Here is a 15,797-nt window from a genome sequence, read left to right as displayed (position 1 = left end):
CCAGGATCTCTGGTCTTTCACATCATCTACAATTTGATCCTTTTAGCTAGGGATGCCCAAGACTGAAGCTGTAACAAGTGCTGCACTACTACTGTGTCCAGGGCTTATTTCTGGGAAAAGAGGTGGTGGAACTCAGTGGGTTGCCCTCAGAGAAAATCATCACATGGCTGGTGGCCCCGCCTCCTGATCTCCAGACAGAGGGGAGTGTAGATTGCCCTCCGCGCCGCTGAGCGGTGCGGAGGGCCATCTACACTCCCCTCTGTCTGGAGATCAGGGGGCGGGGCCACCGGCCATGTGACCATTTTCAAGATGTTCTGGAACTCCGTCCCCCCGCGTTCCTGCTGAAAAAAAGCCCTGACTGTGTCTTTTATCATAGCATCCTCTTGTGCCAACTGTGAATTCAATACTTTAGTCTAGTGGAGAAATTATTCCTATATACTTGGCTGAGAAAAGAATTTTATATGAGCCCCCCTCCCAGCCATGCACCTTTTTACAGTACTTTGCGAAGGTTAGTTTTGAACGCTCACCCCGTATGCAACACAATGAGCTCTTTTTTCACAGTATAGTTATTTAAAATACTTACTGTATCATTCCATTAAAACCTTCGAGGTGGCTTGTGATTGCTAATAAAATTACAAAAAAACAAAGTATACAACAGTTTAAAATCGCACTAATACTAAAACCAGTAGCATCCAAGGGATTCCCCTGCGCGTGTGCAGAATCATGTTCTAGTGCTGAGAGACATCTTATGTAATCGGAGAGAAGCTTTGGATCCAACTCAGTAAAAACAGCAGCAGTATAAAATATTGCAAGGAGATTCTGCCTCAGGAGGGGGTGTGAGAGAAGCAAGTACATCTTGTGAGATCATCTCTTCTGTCCCATTCCTGGTGTTTTCCTGCTTCCGTCACATCTTGTACTGGGCTAAGTTCATTGCTGCTAAACTAGAAGAATTGCATGTTCAGTCTTGCTTCCAAAACTTAGAGACTGTGCTATGAGAACTGAAGTTTGTACAGTCTTGGTAATCTCTGCCACCAATTTACATAACGCTGCAATTCTCCAAAGAACACAGTGATAGTAAATGTGTTTTGAAAAGTTACTTAGTACCCATTCTAAAAATACTCCAGGGAGACTAAGTTTGGCACTTGGATAGTATGTTCTTTCCAAGCTATCTTGATGATTCATTCAACTTACCACATACATGTGCAAAACAAGTACTTTCCTATCTGTAACGAGGCTTAATCTGCCATGACACTAGTCATGCCAACCTAGTCATGCCAACCCATATACATGGGATTTCCCCAAACTTCTGTCTACCATAAGCATACTCAGCTGGTCAGAATATTAAAATCCAGTATTGCAACATACATATTCACTAATGCTGTATAGGGACACCTCTTTTCCTTTAGAAGAAGTTATTTCTCTAGTCTTTCATGTGAAATGCTTCATGCTCTTTCATGTTACATATAACAATTATGTGAAAACAATAATGTGGCATCTTAAAGACTAACTTTAATTGTGATATAAGCTTTAGTAGATCAGGGTCTGCTTCATCAGATGTATGAAGTGTGTTCTTAGCAGGTACATGTATATGTGTGCATACACACACACATGTATTTAGAATAAAATCTGTAAACACTGGTGTCAGAAAGCAGTAAAATCCAAGAGAGCTGTATGTTAGTTTGTCCTCCTTTTCATTTCACTTTGACCCTTTTGCTTGCAATTTTTCTTCTCCATGCCATTATCTATATATAATCTGCCAACTGAGAAGATACTATGCATATGATGAAATGGGCTTTGCTCTAAAGGAGGTTATGCCATAGTACATTTGTTACTCTCTTTAACGCCACACGATTACTACTCATTGACTTCTATGAATTTTCTGATTCTTTCATGGAGCCACCGTGCACTCCTCTGTTGTCCGGATTCTTTGATTGCCTATTGAACAATGGCTACCCCTGGATTAGAGTGAAGCTGGCCACTGCCACCAGTTACATTTTCCCCTTGAACAGATTTACAGAACAGAAAAGATGCATGCACAGTTTTGCTCCTGGCAGCTGAGAATTGCCAGTAAACTTCAAGCAGGCGTCCTCGCAAATGTCCTGTCTAGCCAGCACCCTTTTTTATTAGGCAAACATCGAAAAAGTATTCCTGTTCAAGTGTTGACAGATGACTTCACTGTTGATTTTTCACTGTGCAATATTGCCCTCTGCTAATCTATTTTAGCCTTTTAATGTCTTCTAGATAAGAGCAAGTGTCTTTAGACACAGTGCAATACAAGGCACTGGGAGGGTTGTTCCACTATGATGGAAATCTAAGCTAATTTGTGTTGCTCTGACTGGGCTTAAGAAATGTTATCATGCAACTCCTATTGATTTAAGCTTTTTTGTAAATAATAACCTGCTAAGGGTAGATCTGTAAATATTGAACAATTGTTAATAGCAATCTCAGACTGCCTAGCCATCTTGTATACCCTTGAAACTGCTTCGGTAGCATTGGCTGAGGGTATTTGTGTGACGCCCTGTGCCCCACACAGTCCTCAATCCATCTCATGGAAAGATACTTACGTAATGCTGCACTCAGCCTGTCCCTGCCTTGCTGGCTGCTTCATTTGTGGTGGAGAGAGGAGGCCTGAGCATGATGACATCACATCACATGACCTCTTTCAATACATATTACCAGAGGGACGTGTTAGGAGTTGCAGATCAGAAGCTGTTCCATGTCTTTTCCAACATTTAATTGGGCCAAGGAGCATAGAATACCACAATGCTCTCTTATGCCTTAGCAGTAGAGTATGAATTGCGCCCTTTAATCCGAAACTTCAGTTACTCAAGTTCACCAAGTGTTTGTTGTTTTAGGATAAACTTGTGTATCCTTTTGAATGCCTGTATTTTGGGTTGGACTATTTGGGTAAAGTGTCCTTGGAGGAGTTTTTCTTCAAAAGACTTATATTATGAGGGTTTCAGAGCCAGAGGAGGCTAGGTGGCCACCTGACCACTTTGATGATTCTATGACTTAATATGAGTGTATGCAAATTGAGGGGGGTTGTGAATTGATGAGCCAGTGCTAAGTTCTCATGGCCCTTTCTTTCATGCCCAGGGTAGTGCTGATTGGGGTCAGGATGGAATTTTCCTTCAGGTCATATTGGCCTGGGATCCTGGAGGGGTTTTTTTTGCCTTCCATAGAGCAGGAGTCACTGGGAGAGGTGAGGAGTGGTGATAGCCAGGGCTTTTTTTCAGCTGGAACACAGTGAAATGGAGTTCCGGAACCTCTGGCTGGTAGCCCCGCCCCCCTGATCTCCAGACAGAGGGGAGTTTAGATTCCCCTCCATGCTGCCAAGCAGCACAGAGGGCAATCTAAACTCCCCTCTGTTTGGAGATCAGGGGGCGGGGCCACCAGCCATGTGACCATTTTCTCCAAGGGCAACCTACTGAGTTCCACCACCTCTTTTCCCAGAAAAAAAGCCCTGGTGATAGCCATGAATTTCATGCATTCTGCAGGGGGTTGGACCAGATGACCCTTGGGATTCCTTCCAGCTATATGTTTCTAAGTCCACGAAAGTCTTTCTTGGTGAAGTTCTTGGGCATTGCAGAAAATAGTTAACCACATCAGTATGGTTGGAATAGTCTTTGACGCCGTACAATTAAGTAGAGTGATGACAAAAAGGCAATTCTAATGTTCAGGTGATCAATTGTGTGATGGCTTTGAGTTCTGGCAGTTCTGCCTGAGAAATCTTTCATAAGAGCATTTTAAGTGGGTTTATCTTATAAGGGAATATAACCAATATTCAAGATACGGGTGGGAAGGAAATCCTCTTTTGCTTTCAGTATGATGTGAGAGAAACGAATTGGAAAAGTTTTTTAGTATAATTACTATAAGTTATTCATCACTCTGATAGCTTAGCATTTGTATGCTTTAATTATAAAAGAGTATTGCAGTGGTGGCTTTTAACTGCTAGTATTTTAATGGTAATTTTCAGAGAATGTCATGAGAGCCATCTTGGGGCTATCAGGGTGCAGGAGCAAAGCTCTAAAACTTACCTGCCTTGCATTTTGCCCTGGTTCAAGGCAGGAAATGACACCAAAGATGTTCGTCTTAGGGCTCATCTGCTAGGCAGGTAGGGGACTGCATAGCACATCCATTTATTAGGGCCAAAGGTGACTGCTATGGCCTAGGGATGCAACAGCTATCTTAATAATAGATGTTCCTTACTTTCCATATAATTACAGGTTCCCCAAAAACATTTAAAATGTAACCTAGTCCATGTTTTGATGGATGAATCACTCACAAGAAACAAGTAGTTGTTGTCCTAAATAAACTTAAGCACATCTTGTGTGTATTTTAAATGGATCAGTGAGTTAGCAGCATGGTTGTTGCTTCCCAGGCCCCATTTATTTCTGAGTACTTCTCCTCTGTAAGTACTAACCAGTTCTGTTTACTTTTGTGGGAGCTTTCTGATTTCCTAGATCAAAGGGAATGTCTGCAGAGTTCTGAACATAGAAGCATCTTTCTTAAAATCATGTTAAACATAGTTTTGATTTGTTGTACAATATTTCTGTCACCCCTGCTTAAGTACCATACAGTCCTGTTCAGTTACTGTTTTCTCTGAAGTAGAGCTGAGAAACTCTTAAGTCAGTCTCTGAGTGAGAGTCATGCTAATAATGGGCCTATGGCTCTTGAATCTTGCAGTCCAAAATTATCCTAGGTTTATTTACGGAGGATCTATCTTAGAGAACTGCCTTCCTCTTTAACTCGGCCCTGTTGCTCTGATTCTTTAATGCCTCCATAGTGCATCACTGTACTTTCCAGTCATTAACCACATCCAGTTGTCTTGGTATCTGACTAGCTGTTGCATGACTTTGCAGGCAAAACATGCACAGAATGTTGAACCACTTTGGATGACACCATGTTTAATGACTACCCACCCAACGTGATTAACAATATGAACTAAATGATATGTAAGAAATTCCAACAATAGTTTTTCCCCTTATAATTTTTCTGCATTAGGAAAATTTCCTTTTTGCCTTTCTCTAAATAGCATTTTCCTTTCTAAGGAGATGTTCATTCATTAAAATGGGGATTTCCTGGGGAGATTCAGTAGCGATTTCAGATTTATGGCTTGCAACATGAGGGTTTGATTCCCAACTGTAGTAATATGTTACTTGCAACAAATTTATTTACATATTTGTTTTGAGGATGTTTTAATTAGTTAACTGCAAGGAAGACTCTCCCCTACGAAGAGGAAGATTTTCCCTCCAAAAGTGACAAGGTTGTTTACTAGGCCTGGAAAGTCTTAGGTAGAGTATATTTAGGTGTAACTTAGAGTTCTTGTTGTCCCACACTTCACGTACACACATATAGTTGGTTATTACCCAGCCCAAGTTTAAGTAGAGGAAAGTAAAGGCCCACGTCTCCTTTAAAGTGAAATGGCACCAGAGCCTTTGAAAAGTTTAAAATATAACAGCAGATTTATTCAACAGGCAGGGTTGGTAAGAAGATAGGCAGAGAAAGGAAAGCTGAGGTAAATTTTGGTTTGTTGATCAGAACACTAGCATGAGGCACAATAGTCTTCTTCAAGCTTAGTTTCAAATATTTACAGTACTTAGATGTGAGAAGTTAGTATCTTCAGACTTAAAGCTACTTAAAGCAAAATTCCTTCATTGACTTACAGTGCAATCCTAGGAAGAGTTACTCTAATCTAAGCCTGTTGATTTCAATTATCTTAGATTGGAGTAACTCTCTTTAGGACTGCACTGCTAATTTTACAGCTTAGGTGTACAGACTTCCACACACAGCACTCTTTTCCTTTTACTCCAGACTCAGGGTACTCCATGGAGGCAAAAAGCCCTTTCCAGACACTGAGCAAGAATTATTCTTCTGCTACAGTCATAACCCTGTTCTCTTCACTGAAGGGGAGTCTCCTTTTACTACCTACTTGCTCTGCCAACCACATGCTCCCAATTCTAGCTTGTCTGAGTAATATTAGTGCTGGCTTTCCCACTTTAGTTCTTCAACTAAAAGGTTTTTATCAACCATAAGCTGTCACAGTAAAGGCAAACTTTCCCCCTCCTTTTCCTCACACAGAGGAATTTCAGTCTGATCCTCCCTGGTCAGATTCCAAGCATGGACTCCCTGACACTCGACCTGTCAGCTCCAATTTGTTACCTTCTTGCTGGCCAATCTCAGAGAGGGCAGGAGCAGCATGCCAATCAGCCTCTCTTCAGGCAGTTGTTTTAACCCTCTACCTGCCTCTCTCTGGATGCAGCAGTTGGTAATCCTGGCATTTAATGCCCATTCCGTCACACCCTGTCTTGAGAATAAAGGGTTATTCTCAATAGAACGTGTGGTGTTGCTCTTAATTGGTATTGGGGCTTAGCAGGAGAGAAGCAATCCTTAACTGCATAACTTATAGTGAAGCATGGATCAGTGAAGCAATATCCAGAAGAGAGGAAAGCCCCTCTATACATGATGAAGATGGGAATTCGAATCCCTAGTACCCACTCCCACCGGCTCTACAAAAGTAGGGCTAGCTCTAGGAATTCTCCTGGCTTTTCACTGGATGGGCAAGGTAATAGGTACCCCCATCAGAGGCAAATTCATTGTCTCTAAGGCTGCTGAGTCATTTAACATTTGATTATAGTCTTATGGTGCTGGTTCTTCAGGACAGGGATAACGATGCTGGGATGCTTTAACAAAATACAGAGCTGTCATCAGCATATTGATGACATCCAGGTAATCTTACTCAGCAGCTTTCACATGACTGATAAATTGTACTGGAATGAATACTGATCCCTGAGGCACTGCATAAATCAGTCCCTCTCCAATGGCAACACACTGAGTCATCTTGACAGGAAGGAAGGTTCTGAAATACTGCAGAGCTGCCCCGAAGCTTCCCATCAGATGTTTCAGATAGTATGATCAACCATATTAAAAATCGCTGAGGAATCCAACAAGGTTTTCAGGGAATAATTCATTTTGCCATCTGAAGATGAAAGCCAGGGCTTCTAAAAAGTCTGTCCTATACTAAAGACTGAAGCTAGATGGATACAGATCTATTGATGCAGAACTATCATTGTGGAAGAAGTGTAATTGCTCCATCCACTTGCCCCCGAATGATATAATTTATACGGGTTTAAAGTTTACTAAGTCATCCTTAATTACAGTTTCTTCAGTGGAGGGTGAGCCTCAGCCTCTTTCAGAGGTGAAGGGAGCGTAACCTCATTCAGGGATTCATTAACAATCTTGGTCACCACCACCCTCCTTGATTATTTAATTTGCCTTAACGAGCAAGGATTCAGGTTACTTGTGAAGATAACAATCTCAGATTTTGTCCAGGTGTACAATCTAAAATCTAAACAACTACATCAAGAGGCTTTGTCACTTACTGCCAGTATAAATTCTGTAGTAAAGGTTGATTCCATATCCAACCAATGTAAACCGTTTTATTAGTAAAGAATTGAGCAAAAGCAATGCAATGCAATACCTATTATTCCCTCTCCCATGGTTCAGTTTTAGGACTTAATCCTTGGATTGTTCATCCATGGATGCGAATCCTCTGATGCAGTGGTGATGGAGAAAACGAGATATTCTGCTGCTGCCACCACTCCATAAGCCTGAAAACGAGTTCTGTGTTGCGTGTGGTGTAGCTGGTAGAGGTTTTCTGCCAGGGGACCTCCAAATGATGCTGAACCAGCTTGATGTTCCTCAGCTCCTCAGTACACTAAAGAACTGGGTTCTGAGGCAGCAGGAAAAGCTTCTGGGAAGTGATGAGAATAGCCCTGATCAAATTTTTGTTGGACCCTATGGCAAATTTGCCAACAGAATGGTTGCTTCATTCCACAAAGCAATCCCTCAAAGCATTCTGAGTAGTCATTGGATCCATGATACTTGGAGGGTAGATCTGTCTATCACCCATATCGTTCAGGGCAAATCCATATGTGACGGTATCATAGTAGCTGTTTGGAGCTGCACCAGTCAAGATGGACTTGTCATGCTCTGAGTGGGCATTAAGTTGTCCTGAAGGGCGGTATATAAATCGAATGTTATTATTATCATGGATGTGGAAGACTCCCAATTATAAATCTAGGGACTCCCAAGGCCTGAAACTAGCTTTTGCAGCTGAGATAAGGGGATACATTGGATAGGTAGGTAGAAGTAAACCAAATAGATTCATATTGTATTTGTAGAACCCAACATAAGGAACGCAGAATCAGAACAAGCCACCCCTGCAGTGGGTATCTGAGAATAGAGAATGACTCATAGTGAACCGAGTCAAGCCTGATGATGACCTATATATGCAGATAAAACAATGTAGGCCAAAATTTAGACCATTTGTACCATCAGCTATATTTTTGAAAGACTGGTCAGGTCTGTCTTCTCATCCAGAGTTTTATCGTGTTGCAGAGGTGTTTTGTTCATCAGAGACCAGACAGCAGTCATTGTTCATCTTCTGGGTTGGAGAGGCAGGTCCCATTCGCTCCAGCCAATGTAAATAACCCTAGGCAATGCCTGGAGACCAAGCAGGCCTAGTCAAAAAGTTAGGAGATGTGATTTTCTTCTAGAGGGCTTCTGTTTCGGTATATGGGAGATGGATGCTAAGGGCTGGATGCTGTAACTATCTTCTATCAAGTCTTTGTTTAACAATTTTTCTCTATCAAGAAAAGTTCATTCTCTATTGGAGAAAACCATCCTAGAAGGAAGACTTAGCAGAAGAGAGTCATAGGATACAAGTTTAGGCCATGGAGCCACCTGGAAAGTGATGTCTCCTTGAGACTTCTGTTTTATCTTATCTCTTTGTTATTTTGAACATGGCCAGAGAAGCTAAATGAACTGGCAGAGCACCTGGCCATATTGTGCTCTTTGTAATGGAATGGAATAAACACGTAGAAAACCGTCAGGGATCATGGTTTAGGATCATACGACTTTTTAACTTCAAGATTATAAGATACAGCAATACAGTTTCCAATTTTAGTTTGGTGTCAATGTGGGAGAGAAAATTAAGGATATGTTCATATAACTGACAAAGAGAAATTTTGTTCCTTTGTTACAAATGGAGAAACTGAGGTGAATAAGGTGTGACACACATTAAAACTTGTTTGCATCAAAAGTGTATGGGGGGATTTTTTTTAAAAAAATGGAGCATATAGCTAAGGGGAACTGAACTCCACACCCTCCTGTGCCCCATCAAGCTACACTCCTCTGCTTTTCTCCCCAGACTGATACCTGGTATCAGAGTGGGATTGGAGGCAAAATCCTTAAAGGAGCATAACGTGCCACGGTAAGGTTAAAGGAGGAGCAGGCTTTAGTTCCCTTTGACTACAGACTCCATTTTAGTTATTAAAAATAGGCCCTTTGCTTTAGGCATGAATGCTGACTGGACACATTTAGTTTGGCGTGAAGATTGTCTTGAAAGGCGAAACTGCGAATTTGGTTGCTCCTGGATTTTATTTGATTCCTTTGAAAACGAATCCGCCCAGCATGGCCGTCTCCTTTCTTTCTTGAATCGTCTGCTTTTTCCCCCCTCTCAGGTGTAGCTGACGAAGAGGCTCTTGCAGAGGAATGCAGACGCCGAGGACAAAACGCTTTGCCTTTCCAGCCGACTACTGTCCGGTCTCCAAAGTCCCTCAAGCCCGCCGCCTATCCCAAGCATGTCTTTCACATTAATAGCGATGAGGATGATGACTTGGTCATGACCGGATGGGAGTCTCCCTTTTATTCCTCAGGTGTGCACAAAAGGGTGAACAAGGTGCCGATAAAAACTGATACGCCAGGTAGCCAAAGACCAGAATCAAAGTGCCGGGCGAGAACATGCTGCTGTATACTAACTTAATGCAAGCATTTTAACTGCTCTTCACTGCGCTTAGACTAGCTTCAGAGTAGGCTGGGCTGCACTCAGCTGCACCTCAACGGGTGGCCAAAACATTAAAGAAGCTATTCAGCTAAGATACGAAGTGCCTTAAAATCACTGTGACTTTAAGTGGAGTGGTATCCTACCCTAAGCTGAAAGAATTTCATCTAGTTGAAGGAGTCTTTCTCCAGCTTAAGTGGTTCGTCTGCTGAAGGAATCCTCCTTAGTGGAACAGTAGGATACAGGCCTCTGTGCCACTCCCTTACCTTGTTAGTGGAGCAGTAGGATACAGGCCTCTGTGCCACTCCCTTACCTTGTTCCAGATCCAAGTTTTCTGCAAATTTCTAGTACCCTCGATTGATTTTTATTCATTTTTGCAGTATTAAGTGACTAGAATTTTTAGCTGAGAATTAAGGGAGTCTTCTCAACAAATGCCTACCCACTCTTCTATATCCTTATGCAAGCACACAACTTTGCTGAAGAAAGGGTGTCGAGTGCAACCCACCATGCATTTTTGAGTAGCCTTCATTTCAATCAGTGCCTTATCTAAAATGTCTAATTTGCAGATTAATGCTACCATCTTGTTTCCCTTGGTATCCAGCATTAACAAGCACTTTAACATGAATAATCCATTGTTCATACCAGGTTTTTTTTAACTGTTGTAGTGGACGAGGAAAATACATTAAATGGCTGAACCAGCCTGTTTGAGGTGCATGCTAGAACTCAAATGACGGCTGTACAACTCAAGGGATTTGATTAGAATCTTTGTGATCCCAGCAAACTCTCACCATTCCTCAGGCACCGCCTCTTTCTAATTTGACAGATCACTTCTTTAGTAGCTCCCCAAGCAAGATTTGTTTAAATTGACAGTAGCGGGCTGGGAGGGATTCTTCCTGCATTGCATTTTAAGCAGTCACTTAAAAATATCACAAGACACACATAGTAAACATCAAGGAACTTAAACTGACTAACTCAGTTGCCCGGTATAATGGAAGAAGGTGCTTTGAGTCTGTAGGCATGGTTTATTTTCTGCTTGTTCATAGCACCTGAAGGGAAATGGGTGGTTTTGGCCTCTCCCTTGACTCAGCTGTTTGAGCCATCTGTCCCTAGCATTAGTCCTTGCTGCAGCCACCTGGGGCTTTGTGCATCTTGTTCGTTATCTGTCCTTGTGCTTTCTGCAACCTGGGGATTGGGGGGTGTATAAGAAGGATCTGAGTCTGATTAACCCTTCAGGGCTCATACAACCATTAGGGGTCAGGGAGAGGAAAGGGCAATGTCCTTCCTACAAAGGTCTTGCTATGCAAACTTACGACTGCAATAACAAGTAAAAGAGACTCCTTTCATTTTGAGCCAAACCGCTATAGCCCTTTTTATCCATAGAATGCCCAGGAGCCCTGTTGAGCCTGAACTTCTGCTTGCTCCTTCTCTTTAGCCGTCACTTTCCTCTGCTGCTTGTGGAGACCATTAGGGACCCCCCCCCAAGTGTTTAATTCTGATACTGCATATATCAAGCTGGGGCCTGCATATCCCCCTGCAAAGAGAGGGTTTTTTCTCCAGCAGAAAGAGTCTTCCCCTGATAATGAAGCTTCCTTCTTGCATTGGGGAAGGCTCCGTCTAACGGAGGAAAGCAGCTCTGATGGCAAAGGGAGACCCCTGGTATTCAGCCCATCAGGGAGACACAGTGACTTGGAGTGGTGTGCCACCAGAAAGAATCAACAGTTCCCAGCCCCTGCTTATGGAAAACTGACCCTTCCTGCACTTTGAGTTACAATGCTCCAACATTGTACTGTTTCCCTAGTCTTTCTCTGCTGGAAGTAGTTATCAGTTTCTAGAGAAAAAGTTCTTCAGGGCAGGTTTTTCAAATGCTGTTACTGGGCCTGCAGCAGCCATGTTGTTGTCTTGCTGTTTGTAGCCCAACAAGGAACTCCCCTAATGATTTGTCATAGTTCTAGGTTTTGTGTGGCTATAGGCTATTAAAAAAAACAAACAGATTCAGAAGAATGTACTACCTGGTTATATAGATTCTTGCATCCTTAACTAATTAGCTTTATCTGGTAAGTATAACTATTCCTCTGCTGCGTATGATAGATGCAAATTTGGATTAAGAGAACTACCAATATTGACAGCAGAAAAGTGGACAGTTATGGACCACCTTTTTGGATTTCAGTAATTCATTTTCCTGAAGTCTGATAATTGTTTACACCAATGGTTCCCATAGATACGTAATTGTGGGATTCTGTCTCCATTGAAATCCATCTATCAGTTTTAGCCTTGTGTCTATTGAATTGTCAGTATTGTCCCCTGTTGGCAAATAATCCTGTATCTTGCTAGTGGGTCCTTCTGACCAAGGACCTTTGAGGTCTGGCCTATCTCTTGGACCATATTACTTCATAGATTATTGCTTCATAAATGAGAGCTTATCACTTGATCAGGTAATTTCCTCCTTCGAAACAAGAGAGTGCTTTTTTCTTTTTTACATACATGATTCTCTAAAGAAACTTCATTGGGTTTCTGATAGCACTACCGAATTTTAATTGAGTTTAATTACATTAGTGTGCCTCTCTTAAGACAAGAGGACTATTTTTATATGTATTCCCCCCGGTCAGTAGGTAGTCAGAGGCTTCATAATAGTGCCCGAGCATTTATTGGGAAGGGGAGTGGGGTGGACAGACACTGACAGGCCAAATATACTTTGGACTTCTGGCCACAGTCTGGAGAGCAGAGCAGCCTTCAAGATGCAGGTAATCCCTTTCCTAAAGGACTTAGAAGTAGATAACCTTTGCTGCAGATGATTTTCTCGCCTACATATTTAAGTGATGTTCAAAGGGAAATCATGTGTGAAGTCACTTCCAACCCCAAAAGAAGCTTGTTCAGCTTGAATTTAGTGGTGCAAGGAAGGTACATAGATCACACTACAGTAGACACTTGGAGAATGCAGGGTTTCCGGCACAGGTTAGTCTAAGGAAGTCTTTTGGTTATGATGTATTTGGAATGTAATTTTTATACACGGTTGCACCACACAGTGGTTTGGATCCTACTGCTCTTGCACAGCTCGCAGCAGCTCCAGCCTCTGGCACAGAAGGCTCTTCCAAAGAGGTCTCTTGGGTCAGTGGGAGGCTTCTCGCCCCAGAGGAACACACCATTGTTAGCTGAGTGGTGGGACCCAACCCAGCGGTTCGGTTTTATCAGGATGTAAGCTGATGCAGAATCCTTTCAAAGGTCCTTTGACTGTTCTGTTAAAATATTCCAAACTTCAAAGGAAGGCCTTTTAAAAAAATTTAAATGGCTTTCATAAAACCAGTGGTAATGGTTTTATGAAAATTAACAAGATAAGACTACACCGTGGTGTTGAAAACCTCAAGTGACAGCAAACAGTCTTACCCCAGGAGAGGACAAGGAGATTGCAAAAGGAACTAGAGCTAGGACACAAATGTTTCTGAGATGAAGGCATATCAGTATTGGAAACCACAAAGCCCTTGAGGCTCCATGTCTTTAATTGATCCCGGCTCGGGATTCATTGGGGCAGATTTATGCATGATTTTCTCCACTCCATGGCTGCTTTACACACTGCCTGCTGTTGCTGCATCTCCACGATTCAGCTGTAACATAGAGTTGAATATACCATATGGACTCTCCCAGCTGTTCGAAAAGCTGTGTCAGGGAGACGGGGGCCAGTGTGGGAAGGCTCAATGGAGTCAGGAGGCCATTTCCACAAGGTCAGTAGTTTGGGGGCAATAGTCTTTGTTTGGAGATGCTGATGTATAGATTCACGTCCAGGGAGAAGCTTGTGTACATCTGAGCAAAGGTGTGCGCCTCTTTACGGAAGGTGTGCCTCATGTTTTAAAGAATAGGATTTTAAATCGGGATGTTTGCTGCAGTAATTAAGGGAACCTATGTGAACACTGTTTTACCAGCCATGTCTCCTCAGGACACAAAGAAGGCAGCAAGAGGAAGAAGCAGAAGCTGAGGGAGGAGCAGAAGAAGAAGAAGTCGGCCAAGGCGCCCTACTAAAATGGACTGCGATGCGCTAAAACACTGACCCTGCGCTGTCCTACTATTTAACACCTTACCCCTTCCCCAATTCCTGGTGCATACCTTTCTTATGGTTATAGTCACTTAGCAAGGGAGATGGCAGTGACTCTCATTCTAAAGTATATTAAAGTTGCACTATTCTGCTTCAGCGCCACAGATCTGCTTCTGTAAGAGCTCAGTTATAAGCGCTCTGCTGCGAAGTCTCTCCCATTGAAATCAGTGAGTCTTGCTTATAAGTAGCATATTTTAAGATCAGAATGTTGGATACATCAACATGAGTAGCTCCTGCCTAGAAATGTGATGTAATTTGAAGTTCGGAAAATGTCACGTTGTGGATGCTTTTGACCTCTTCCTTTCCTGGGGATAAATCTGCCAGAGCTGAGTGCATTTCTTCTTGGGCTTATGTAAACAATGGGTTGGATCCTGCAGATGTATTCTGTTCCACTAATGGTAGTCCTTTCTTCCAGTGTAAGGAACCTTCTGTTTGGTGGAAGACTCCTTGGCAGAACAGATAGTTGGGATCCAACCTCATGTCTTTACTTTAAAAAGTTCCTTTTTTCAAGCTAAAAAGTATCATGTATTTCTCATCTAAGTTTCCCATTGTTAAGAGCAAGGTTAAATTTTAAACCAAATTTAAGCACTACAGCTGAGTAACACAATCAGTTTTGTTATGTTCATTTCTCACAATGCTTTATGTGCCATTATTTATGAATGTTGCATCATGCAGAAATGAACTGAGAGAGCAAGTTCTCGGTGAGCCACTTAGTGGAATTGTTCTGTGTGGTGGATCACAATTCCCAAAAGCTGCCCTTTGAAAGAGAACCAGTCTCCATTGACTAGTCTTCGTCAATCATGAAGATCCAGAGATGGAACTCCAATAAAGTAAAATGTAAATCATGGAGAAGTAATGTGAGGCTAACAGGGTTTCTCCTGCCCAGACAGCCCGTCCTCCTCTGATGTCCCTAAGCTGACTTGTATGCGGGGACTGAATGGATTGAGAAAGCCCTGGCTCACCTGCTGGAGCTCTCAGGCCTCGCATTGCTCGCGCTGATCTGCAATCATCATTTATACATTATGTGTATAAAGTATCCTTGATTCAGATTTGGGCTGTATTGGGGGTGAGGGCATGCGGATGCTTGCCTGGAAAATTGAGTTCATGCAGCTTCATTCCTCCATATTTGTGTTTTAATTTGCATGCTGCATAACGTCCACTAACTTCATAATTAAGTTGGGCCTTCCATTGCCTTCCAAGCATGGTTATTTTAAGTAAGTTGCCTTCTTTAATCCTTGAGTTGAAGTTCTCAGCTGCTTTGGTTTCCTGTGTTGGTACTCCCCCTCCCTCTGCCAATAATGTGACCCTTATTCTCCTTGGCACTGTTGGAACCCAAGTTTCTTGGAGAAATCGTTAATTAGTCCCTGATAACTTAGCATAGGTAAGGAAGATGTCGACACAAGAGGATTTGGGGTACTTATATGGCTTTACCTTTAATACTTGTATTATGAGAAATGTAATCTTATGCAACTCATTGGGGTATTTAAAATCTGAAGTAAGATGCAGTACCTTTTTTGTTACATAAATACCACTGAATTGTGTTGTGCAGTGTTACTAATATTTAAAGAAATAAAGTCTGTTCCCCTATTCTTTGGCTTTTTTAATTAAAAATTATTTCTGGCATTGAAAAAATAATGTTAAGCCCAGTGGAACTTTTGCATGCACCGGGAATGTTCTTTTTCTTGGGGTAGCAAGTGGATGGATGACTTTGTGTTCATAGCAAAAATCAGTATTAACTGGAGGTTTATTTCCCCCTGTGGAGCAAGCAGGAAACATGAGAGCATTAAAGACCACGGTGAGTTTGAGAACTGATGGCTAATGATGGCCATTTATTCTTGTTGAATATAAGAAGAGATACAGTGATGGGAA

The 15,797-nt window shown here is 42.2% G+C and overlaps 1 protein-coding gene across 1 annotated transcript in view; it reads left to right on the top strand.

The window, feature by feature from the left end:
• DNAJB6 (DnaJ heat shock protein family (Hsp40) member B6) overlaps positions 1 to 15,515 on the top strand; it is a 61,905-nt gene extending 46,390 nt beyond the window's left edge. Inside the window, exons 9-10 of the mRNA XM_054991135.1 lie at positions 9,525 to 9,719; positions 13,773 to 15,515. Coding sequence (XP_054847110.1) covers positions 9,525 to 9,719; positions 13,773 to 13,855 — 278 coding nt within the window. The 3' untranslated portion in view covers positions 13,856 to 15,515. The remainder of the gene's footprint in view (positions 1 to 9,524; positions 9,720 to 13,772) is intronic.
• The last annotated feature ends 282 nt before the right edge of the window (positions 15,516 to 15,797 follow it).

Source organism: Eublepharis macularius, chromosome 11, assembly GCF_028583425.1.
Source record: "Eublepharis macularius isolate TG4126 chromosome 11, MPM_Emac_v1.0, whole genome shotgun sequence".
Taxonomy (NCBI): domain Eukaryota; kingdom Metazoa; phylum Chordata; class Lepidosauria; order Squamata; family Eublepharidae; genus Eublepharis; species Eublepharis macularius.
Note: the sequence above shows the minus strand (reverse complement) of the source record. Positions and strands in the feature narration are given on the sequence as shown.